Source organism: Passer domesticus, chromosome Z, assembly GCF_036417665.1.
Source record: "Passer domesticus isolate bPasDom1 chromosome Z, bPasDom1.hap1, whole genome shotgun sequence".
NCBI classification, from domain to species: Eukaryota; Metazoa; Chordata; class Aves; order Passeriformes; family Passeridae; genus Passer; species Passer domesticus.
Genome location: NC_087512.1, coordinates 28,400,907 through 28,412,161, shown reverse-complemented (window position 1 = coordinate 28,412,161; position 11,255 = coordinate 28,400,907). Strand labels below are relative to the sequence as shown.

The 11,255-nt window shown below is 45.6% G+C and overlaps 1 protein-coding gene across 2 annotated transcripts; it reads right to left on the bottom strand.

Annotated features, from left to right (window-relative positions):
- Positions 1-8,488: 8,488 nt before the first annotated feature.
- On the bottom strand, positions 8,489-11,255 carry LOC135289654 (acrosin-like). 2 transcript variants are annotated; one of them, XM_064403435.1, is made up of 5 exons: positions 11,040-11,220; positions 10,503-10,745; positions 9,905-10,170; positions 9,495-9,640; positions 8,489-9,017 (listed from the first exon to the last, which is right to left on the bottom strand). In XM_064403435.1, the coding sequence occupies exons 1-5, from the start codon at positions 11,123-11,125 to the stop codon at positions 8,664-8,666; spliced, it is 1,095 nt and encodes a 364-aa protein (XP_064259505.1). In that variant the 5' UTR covers positions 11,126-11,220; the 3' UTR covers positions 8,489-8,663. The 2 variants fall into 2 exon arrangements, with proteins under 2 accessions (XP_064259505.1, XP_064259506.1); XM_064403436.1 differs by lacking the exon at positions 10,503-10,745 and having other exon boundaries at positions 11,040-11,255.

The following is an 11,255-nucleotide window of genomic DNA, read 5'->3' as shown; positions in this document are numbered from 1 at the left end:
GTTGGACTGCTTAGTGTTTTCACTGCCATGTGTGCATGACATTAATAAAAGTGCCATGGAATCCAGCCATGGAATCCAGCTGGTGGAAGGAATATAACTACATAGTGTTCCTGATTTTATAGTGTTCCTGATGACAAAAGGAGTATAGACTTTCCCCAAGATTTCTTTCCCACTTGAAAATAAACAAAGCATAACTGCACTGTCTTTTTTTTTTTTCTGAAATGTAAAAATCACAACAGCAGGTTTTGTTTCTGAAGAACACATTTGGAATGCCAAATTGGAATTCCAAATGTTTATTAGTTTTAAATCAATGCTGTTTAGCATCTTGATCAATATTTCAAATAATTCTGTTGAAATGACTTTTTTTTCTTTATTCATTAGTATTACCCATTGGACTGCTTAGATCTTATTTATGCTTTTGCTTCAGTTATGTGAATTTTCTGTAATTGCACCTGTGGTATCTTACTGTAATTTAGTTAACTATTGTCTTTATTTATAAATCTCCTATTACATTTATTTATCAGCATTATTATTAGAAAAATAATGGATTACTATTCATTTACATCTAACAGAGTAGGAACAGAAAACCATTTTTAACCACACTTCTTAATGGCCCTGTAAGGGGATGAAACAGTACAGCAAGTAAAGTTTAAGGGTGACATGAAGCAAGCCATAATGTAATCTCTATTGGACATTCTATCTGTTTTACTGTAAATATTTGATTATGTCCAGCCCCTACATTAAACAGTATCATTACAAATTGCTTCTGAGAATTTGAATGCATGTTTAAATTTGAAAGTCCATCTCACTGCTTAGCCTAAAGAAATCACAGTAAGGAAAATAACTCATGGTCACCTTTGCCAGAACTAGAATAATATTGGAGGGCAGTAGGCTACTGCCATACTGTTGTGGAGCAGAATTTGAGTGGGAAGGGACATCTTATCTACGGGGTTTAAAGACACTTCTGACAAGAATAGAGAGCATTGGGAATCCCCAGTCTGTGTACACAACCTGAGAAACACATAACAACGAACTGTCGAGAAAATAAAGTTTAATATCTTTAAAGCAACTAAAAATTAAGTCCTACAGTGCAAACTATAGTGTAAGTTTACTTCATTGACTGCTGAAGCTGTTAGTTGCACAGTAACACTAATGTAGTCCTAACCTAGAACAATGCCACACAGGCTCTGAATGAACAGACGGAAATACACATATTGAGAGCTGCTGGCTTTTAATCAAAAGACAGATGACACAGTAAGACATCATGGGTGCTGTGAGGAGCTCATTTAGTTCTGTTCCGCTTCAACAACGGATGTCAGAGACGGATGGGGGAGGGGTTGCACGTGTGCATGAGCAGGAAGCGACTAGGAAAAGCCTTGTCTCTGGGAGGATTCCACCTGGCAACGCCTCACATGGGGCAGGCAGAGAAGACACTGAACGCCCCAGGCGGGCTGCTTCCATCGGGTGGCAAAAGGTTGGACTGGGCCAAGGCCAGGGGCATAAAAAGTAACTGCGTAACAAGCACCTGGGGCTTTTCGAATCTTTCTGATTTTAGCTTGAGCTTTTTTGAGCCTGTGCTTTTGTTTTTGAGGCTTGGTTTTTCGAGACTTGCTTTTCGAATCTTGCTTTTGAGTCGGGGCTTTTTGAGTCTTAGGCTTTTTGCCCTACCCCCAAGCCTGCCTTTTGGCTCTCCTGTCCTCGCCGGCTCTGGCTCTGCCCCATTTGCCCCGCCTCCCTGTGTGTCTGACCAACGCCCCGCCTGTTCCGTCTCGGCGTCCGTGCCTTTGCCCTCCGGGTCGCACGCTGCCGCCCCGGCGCAGCCGGTGGCCACCGGGACTGCGCCTTTCCCAGAGCCGCACTGGCCCGTTCCCACCCACGGCAGGCAGCTAGCACACCCCCGCCGCCTGGGCGCCGATAGCATTTCCCTGACTCGCTCCGGGAAACGCCCTCTTTTCCTCTGTCTTCTGTTTCTACCGACTCTGCCGTTCCTTCCTCGTTTTCCTTCGTCGTTTTTGTCTCTTCTCTTTTGTCTTTCTTTCATTTGGACAACTCCTTTTCGTTTTCGTTCCAGTACTGAAAGAACTTGCAGTTCCCCACAGTGGAACGCAACAGGTGCCCCGGAAGGGTCGGGGCTGAGGGCTGTGCTGCAGATGCTGACGGGGCCACGGGTCTCTAGACACTGCAGACCCCAAGACTATGGGCCCACGGACTACACGGACTTCAGGGAGGGGCTGTGCAAGTTCTGCTTCAAGAGCTTCACCTATGAGGGCAAGCTCAGAAGGTGGGAACTTTACAGCCACCTCAAGGACTTCTGAGGTTTTGGAGAGAACTGTTCTGCCTCCTACTATGGCTGAACCTCAGGGGACAGGAGGGACTTCATTCTAGCCCTGAAGCTTGGAGGATGGGAAGTGTTCCTTCAGTGTGGGATCTTGGTTTCATCCTGTTTATTATGATTGTTTTTATACACAGTCAGGATAACTCCTGGAGAGAGAACAAGCCTGGATCCTGACCTGTATTACACCATAATGCTGGCTGCTGGGGGTCAGTGCTCCCTGATTTGGGGCTCTAAGTTAGGTGCCAGGCTGGGCTGTGTGAAATACCAAGCTGTGTTTTGTGTCAGGTACATACAGGCAACGTGTATCTGTAATTGTGATATGTGTAGAAACTGACCATGTGACAGTTATAAAGACAATTTTAATAAATAACTGAGGAAGTAAAACATAGAAGAAAGCCTTTGAACCTATCCTTTGTTCGCAATTAACCTTTGTAAGTCTTAAGTTGATTTAGGAGCATTCGAATTAAAGCTTTAAGGATGTTGCTGTTCGACAAGAACTTTCTGCTTCTAGCTAAGCCTTAAAGAGTTTTGCAATAATAACCTTTTGAAGTATAATTTTAAAATATTGCTTGTAGTAAGAATCTTTGAAACTATAGGTTTAGAATATATAAAATGAAAACATGCTTATCTTGACACCTTCATAAAACATGAAAAAGCAGCTTGAGAAAGGAAGATGAACATCAACTCAAGGATTGGTAGTTTCGACCAAGGGAATCTAGACATGACTGTTATGAGATTTATAGTCCTTGCAATTAAAAGGTGAATCCACATCTGGAATCTAGACCTCACCAGCTGGGAGACTTCTTTCTTCTTTTGGAAGCTGGACCCCACCATCTGGGGATACTCCTTTCTGGGATACATCCTGAAAAAAACTAAATCACAATAGTGTATAGAATTGTGACGTAAAAAATTAGAAACTGCTGAGAAAGCTTATGAGTACTCCTATAAATACCTGTAAGCCCCAACTATCAGTGTACAGTTAGAGGGAAAATTTCCCCCACTGTACTGCTCTGTATTGCTCATACTTTACCATATTAATTAATAAATTAATTGCTGCTTGAATATTTACCTTGTCAAGCCTCTCATTTATAACAGCTGGAAGGATGTGCAGGCTTGGGAAAATGGAGACCCGTTGGCCTGGGAGAGGGCTGGAATGATTACTTCTCTGCAGACCTGGAGACACCTTCAAGGGATGGTGGGTGGGGCAGGGACAAGTGTTGGCCAATGACTGCTGCTCTTGTGTGGCGGAATGGCAGCGGCATAGCTCTGGACATCCCTCTCCATAAGAACCCTCTTCCTGTGGATGCTGGGTTTGGTGGGACTTCGGGGACAATGACACACCCCTATTACCTCAGACCATGGTGTAATGACATCCTCTCTCTGTGGGACAACCAGGGTAATGACACATCTTTTGTGGGGGATGGCTGGGCTCATCAGGACCCTCAGGTCTGTGATACCTGTGATACCTCATCCCTCTCTGTGGGATACGCCTCTTTGGGACCAGCTCCTGAGCTTTTCAGGAGCCCCAGAGCTGTCACAACCCCCACTTTTGGGGGAATAGGGCTTGTGGGACCCTCAGGGCCGTGGGAGCCCAGCACTCCCCTCAATAGATGTGGTCACCCTGTCCCTGAAAGGGGTGCAGGTCCTTAGCATGAGGGTTCCCCCTTCTGTCCCAGGCAAGTGCCAACTGCTTCAGTCATCCTTGGTGTTCCTGTCCTCCCTGCAACTCCCTCAGCTCCCTGCTGAGTCAATGCCATTCTAAGACTCTTTGGAGGCAGCTTGTCCAGCTACCCCCAAGAGACCTATTCCCTGGGTAATGGTGGCCTGTTTTTGAGAGCTGGCACTTAGGTTTGTGTCCTCAAAGAGCTATCATTGGCTGAAATCACTCTGCAGCATCTGACTCCCTACCTGCTCCTTTCCCTGCACCTCCTAAACCCCAATGCCCACATCCTTCTCTATCTTTTTGCCAAGATTTCTGTCCTGGAAAAAGGATTAGTAAAAGTAGGAAAAATTAAATTGTTTAAATTGTGAGATTACAACAAATACCTATTCTGCTTCCCTAATGTCATTCCCTTTTGCTAGAAGTGTACAAAGATTAAAAAAAAAAAATTATTACTGTTTGGATAGCAGGAAATATGAAATGTTGAAAGTTTTATATACATTCATATAATCATAAAATTGCTTGGGTGGGAGGGGACCCATCTAGTCCACTCCCACTTCCACTTGAGGCCAGGTTGCTCAAAGGCTCATCCATCCTGGCCTTGAATACAGCCAGGGATGGGACATCCACAGCTTCTCTTGGACAACCAGAGAAGTGTCCAGTGTCTCACCAACCTCAGAGTAAAGAATTTCTTCCTAATGTCTCACCTAGACCTACCCCATTTTAGTTTAAAGATGTCCCCCTCTTGATAATATTACAACATATCACATCTCCTGTAATAAGGAAGGCTGCAGTATCATAGCTGCTGAATTGTTAGGGTTTACCACAGGTGAATTTTCAGATGACACCAAGTTGGAGGGGATTGTTGATCTGCTGGAGTACAGTGGGGCTCTGCAGAAGGACCTGGACAGGCTGGATCGATGGCTGAATCCAGTGGTATGAGGTTTAACAAGACCAAGTGCCAGGTCTTGCAGTTTGACCATAACAACCCCAGGCAGCGCCACAGGCTGGGGACAGAGTGGCTGGATAGTGGTCAGACAGAAGGGAACCTGGGAACCTGACTGACAGCAGCTGAACATGAGCCAGCAGGGCCCAGGTGGCCAAGAAGGCCAATGGCATCCTGGCCTGGACCAGCAATGGTGTGGCCAGCAGGAGCAGGGCAGGGATTTTCTCCCTGTACTCAGCACTGGTGAGGCCACACCTCAAATCCTGTGCTCAGTTCTGGGCCCCTCAATTTAGGAAGGACACTGAAGTGCTAGAATGTGTTCAGAGAAGGGCAATGGAGCTGGTGAAGGGTCTGGAGCATGGGTCCTGAGAAGCACAGGTCCACAGTATGAGAAGCAGCTGAGAGAGCTGAGGTTGTTTAGGAGGCTCAGGGGGAACTTCCTCTCTCTCTACAACTCCCTGAAGGGAGGGTGTAGCCAGGTGTGGGTTGGGCTCTTCCCCCTGGCAACCAGTGACAGGGTAAGAGGACAGAGTCTTATGCTGTGCCAGGTGAGGTTTAGGTTAGGGAGGGAGGAAATTAGGAGGCATTTATTCACAGAAAGGGTGATTGGGAATTGGATTGGTCTGCCCATGGATGTGAGGGAGTCAGTCCATGGAGGTATTAGGGAAAGAGTGGATGTGGCACTCAGTGTCATGGTCTAGTAGACAAAGTGGTGTTTGGTTATAGGTTGGACACGATGATCTCAAAGGTCGGTCTTTTCCAACCTAGTAGATTCTGTGATTCTATGAAGATGGGAGTAGAAAAGATAGTCATCAGGGACCATACCTGGAACTGCTGTGCAAAGACATACAAATTAATTACTGGACAGTAGAATACCCCATAGGATCCTGCAATTGGTAAAGATCCATCAGTAAGAAAACAAGGTCACTGTAGTTTTAGAAAACGAAGCTAACACGAACAGTAGGATGTTTGAGAAAGGAAAATGCATGTCAGTGCACAAGTGCTAAATACACTTTTTCAGTACAAGGAACATTTCAACCAGGGATATTTTTCACGTTATTGTCTTGTTCTGTGCTAAATGAGAGTTTGTCATTTCAGAAATAAGACACTTCTTAAAAAAGTATCTCATTCTTGGTTTTACTATAAATTTCTTATATACTTACTCTATGTCTTTATTCTTAACTATTTCTTTTTCTGGCTCTGTATCATCATTCACATGTCAACAGAGCACATTACTCCTCAGCCCTGCCATTTGCTATGTGCCTGTACCAAAGGCACTGTAAACTTAGAGGCCTCTTTTGATACTGGTTATGCAGTTAAAGTATATAGGCATTTCAGATTGCAAATATGTCATGACATTAAATAGTCCGGTTCAAACTGCTTGGGTTTTGAGCATGTTTATTATTAGTGTGGGTTACTGAAGGGTGTAGAATGTTTTGTTTCTTTGCAGGTTTTTTCCTTTAAAACATGGTAGTTTTGCACCTAAAATTAATCATATTTTAAGTTCCAGTTCTGAATTCTCACTGTTCACTGTTGCAAGAGCAGATAATTCATGTATTGCATTTGTCCCAGTTTTGGCTGGGATTTTATTCTCAGCAGCTAGTGCTGTGTTTTGTCCTGCTGCTAAGTATATATATAACAATACCCTAGAAAGGCAGTTCAGAGACTTGTCCAAGAGCGCAGGCAAATGTAGTGTGAGAGAAAAAAATAATAAATCTTACTCCACTCATGCTTCCTTTTTAACCTTTCTTATGATTCAGGTCTGGTTGTTTAAATTAACAGTATTTAGTAGAGACCATGCTTGTAAGTAGGATTCCCTAAAGAAATTGGGGAAAGAATTAATTTTGAAAAAGCTATAAAAGAACAGTGGATAAAGAAAATATCATTACTAACACTGTGCCCAGAGACTCAAATTGCAACAGTAAAGCATGTAATTACATATTGTTCCTCATGTCCAACAAAAATGCCATTATATAAGTATATAATACAAGAAAATATACTGTAGGGAACACATGAAAATCATCAAGCTGAAAAGAACCATCATTTCTGGCAAGTGAATGATTTCTTAGTAGTTTTAGTCTGCAACTTACTGTTTAGTATAATTTCAAAAAAGAAGGTATGAAGTGTTGGCCATTTTCTCCTATGGTAATAAGCTAGGAGTGTTTATAGTGCAAATGGAGTTCCTTAAGGAAAATGCAGTCAGGCATCACTCTTACTGCTATGGATTTTGCGTTATAGAGGCATCTCAGCGATACTGCTGGATAATGGTGGCTTATGGTTCCTCTGAATAGATTATTAGATTTTTTTTTTTTTCTGCTTGAAATTTTCCATCCTTATACTGCAATAAAAATGTTGGAGCAATCATATCAGCTTGCTTTAGGAAAACTGATTGTCATCATTTTTTTTTCACAGCTCACACTGCATGCATTTATGAGACTGAAAGGAAGGTGAGAGCTGCCAAGAAATACAAGCTCCTGAAAAGGTCTTAGTCATAATTTTCCTAAAGGAATTTTCTTTCTCAATGCATAGATAACAAATAGCAATGAAAATTCAGTGCTATTCAGCCCTGTAGTTCTTCTGTTACTCAGAGTTAATATTTTACTTAAGAACCACTAGTTATGATATCATTACCATAATAATGGCAATTTGTTACTCATTCTGCATTTCATAACAATAACAAGGAATTCTCAACTTGGCTTATATATGATGAGACTTCTTGAGATGGATAAACTTTGCCTGGCCGGTATAATAATTCATGTTTGGAAACAATTATCAGAGATGAGTAGTGTCTGTGGTAGCTGATAGCTCTGAACTATTTGTTAGGTATTTTAGGTGCTTCCTAAAGGACAAAATTGTGTGTCTGTGCTTGTGGCATTCTGAAGAGCCAGGTACACTGATAGAGAAACAGACACAGAGACTTATACAGTTACTGTGAGCAACAAACCAGGTTGACATAGACAGAGCAATACCTTTACTAGCACCCAAGTATCCATAACCATCCCCCTCCATGAACATTGACACAGTCCAGTCCTTTTCTATCTTTCTAAATGATCTGGATTGGATGTTTTCTAGTGAAACATGAACACACCTTCACTCCCTATATTCATAAGCACATCATGTTCCTCAAATAACAGTATAGAAATTAATTGAAATTTATCCATGTACTGTCTGTGGCTGGATGTCAAGTCCATTACCCAGTCCTTGGTGCAAAGTTTGGGTCTTTCTATGAACCATGTCTCCATGAAAGAGTCCACTGTTTCCCTAGTGCACTGTGCACAAACACAGATTTATCCCATCAGTAGGCAGCCTTAGGCACTTTAGACTTCCAAGTGCTATTTCTAGGATCTGTAAGACCCTCATTGCTCTGTGAGCTGTGTTCCCTTCTTCTTCTGCACCCTTGCCCTCCTCTCTGACCAAGCAGAGTTTCAGTCCTTTGGACTGACTTTTTTCTGTTGAGCCTGATGTCTGTCCTCAGCCTCATTTTGCATGTATGAGGTATGGAAGTCCTTGCCTGGCATGGGAGACTGATTGGGACTGAAAACACCGATAGCAGTGAAATCAGGCAACTTTATTTCCACAACTAAGTCAGATTCAGGATTTGTGTGCACACAGAGGAGAAGTATGAGATGGATAGGGCAGGCCTTGGACACTGAGGCTCTTTGGATCACAAGGCATTGCCCTGGAAATGGGCATGGTCCACTGCAGCCTGCACTGGATCCTGCTCATCCTCTTTCTCTGGCCAGTTTTCTCCTTAGGACCTGAAAGAGATCCTGCACCTGAGTAAAAAATTCCACCAGCTTCTGGAGTGAAAATGGGCAGGAGCTAAACCTGTCCAGCGGTGTTGGTATTGGCCTTGGCTTCTGAGGGGGGGTTAGGGCAGTCATAGAATGTCTTGATGTCCTTCTGTCTGGCTGCGGGTCTATCTGGACCAGAATCCACTCATAGAAGTGCTGAACGGAGGTGTAGACTCCAAGCTGGTTTGCTGTCTCACAGCCTTTCCCCAAGCTGGCCACACCAACAAGCCAGAAGAAGGCAGCATTGTTATCTTTGCACACCAGAGGACCACCGTTGTCACCCTGCAGTGGAGCAAGAGAGGAATAAGGTAATACTGGGTAGCTGCTGTCAGCGCTAGATCTGTCTCCTCTCTCACAGCTCTTGACAGAGCTGTATTCCTGGTAGAGAAAGTTTCAGCTCAGGTGCTGGAGCCTTCAGAACCTTGTCTGGGAACAGGTCAGGGGCTTATACAGTAGGGCTGTCTCTTGTCTCTGCACAGTAATCGTGGATGTGCGGGATGGATGTTCCAGGGTTGGCATCTGGACCTCTGGACTGCCAAGAGCACTTCAATGTGTTTTCTGGTTGTAATACCTCTGGAACAATGCGGGCACTGGGGAAGGACATGTAAATGGGGAAGAGGAGGGAAGCCCTAACAGTGGTGGGCAGCTGGGGCTGGGAGGGTGACTGGCCAGGCGAAGCAGGCCCTGGACTGTGTTGGAGTGGTGCTACTCAGGCTGCCCGTGCTGCTGGGGGCTGAGTGGCTTGTCTCACACTCCTACCTGGCAGGGGTTGATGCCACCCACTGAGTAACCAGCACACAGATTTTGAGTGTGGATGGCCCCGGTGTTCCAGATGCTGCTGTTACAGAGCTGGATATCAATGAGGTGGACCTTGGCCTCCTGTAGGATGTCACTTGGTCTTTGAGCTGTGAGCACAGAAAGAAATGAGCATACAGCAGTTCCTTGGCCACTCCCCTCCCTTGTTGGGGGTGAAGCCCTGCCCTAGGGCTTCCCTGGGGTTCCCCAGGCAAATACCATGTCTGGCTTTGGGGAATGATCCAGGACTATCTCTCTGGAGGCAGACATCTGGAAGACTGACTCTGACTTTGGCCTCTGCTGTTGGGAAGCCCAACTCATCTCCCTTATGTGCCAAGTTTGCCCTCAGAGCATGTGTTCCTTTTGGGACCCACCTCTTGTAGTGGTAGTACCCCAGCCAGCAATGTAACAGGCTTCCAGCTCTGACACTTTCAGTGTGGTGTCAGGCACACAGCCCAGCTGTACGTAGTGGCTGCACACGACGGGCTTGTCCAATTTCAGCAAGGCAATGTTGTTCCTCTCCTCACCAGGAATATAGTGTTCATGAACCCGTAGCTGCTTAATCTGGCGCACTTGCACCTCAGGGCCCAGCTGAGTCAAACGGGTAGCCCCAGCCACCACATGCCACATATTGGTGTTCCTAAGAAGGACGTGGAGAAAGAGATGAGAGGGAGCAGAGCCATGTGCTGCAGCAGCACAGGAGCTCCCTGTCCTCTCCTTTGCAAGTCAGAGAAGAAAGCAGTGTGTATGACTGCCCTAGCATGATTTATGCTCTGAGAATGTTGACCTAGAGGCTTCTAGAAAGCAGTGGCAAGAGCACAGATTGTTCTCTTGAGTAATCTCTCAGTTGGGGTCTGCAGTGCACAGGTACTGGGCATACTGCAGGGACACAGAATGGGAGTAGCCCATGCTGCTGCCGACAGGGTACCTGTTGGTGTAGTGGAGATGTACCCATTCCCCGCTGCTCCCTACCTGGCATTGATGAAGCAGTGGGCAGCTGTGAGGACCCACTCTGTGCTGATGAGGGACCCTCCACAGATATGCCCTGTGCCTGGTTCCCAGGGATCCTGGATGCTGACAATCCCAGCCCAGGCTCCTGGTTGGACAGCTGTGCCACCAACGATGTGCAGTTCACCATAGTCTGGAGCCATGGGGTCATAGTCTGGAGCCATGGGCTCATAGGAAGCAGACATGGGCCAGAGACCACAGGTCCCTCTGTAGACAGAAAGTCATTGCTTGATGGCTTGCTGCTGCTCAGGTTGAAGGTCAGCCAGCTTCCCTCCCCACATGGCATTGTTTGCATGGACAGCAGAGCCAGGGAATCCCATGGGACATGTGTCTGTCCACCCCTGTTTCTGCTTAAGCCTCCGTAGACAAGTTGTGCTGCAGCTTGGGTACTGTCAAGGAATTGAAGCTCCTGCATGGGGGTCACACAACTGTGGCCAGAGGGGATGGGAAACACCCCTCAAATGTTGTCCAAACTACCTCCAAGAGCCTGAGGCCACTTACCCACAGGTGTCCCATGTGCTGAGCACAGATCTACACATGGCCAGTAGGACAAGGAGGCATAGCAAATTCATCACTTCCTGTGGCATGCATCAACTGCAAGGAGTGAGGGCTCATTCAGTGCAGCCATCAACTAATGCAGTACCTTTGGCCCCAGGGCTGATGTCACAGAGCAGCTGGTTCAGTGTTTTGGGCACAGTGGCTTTATTGAGTGGACAG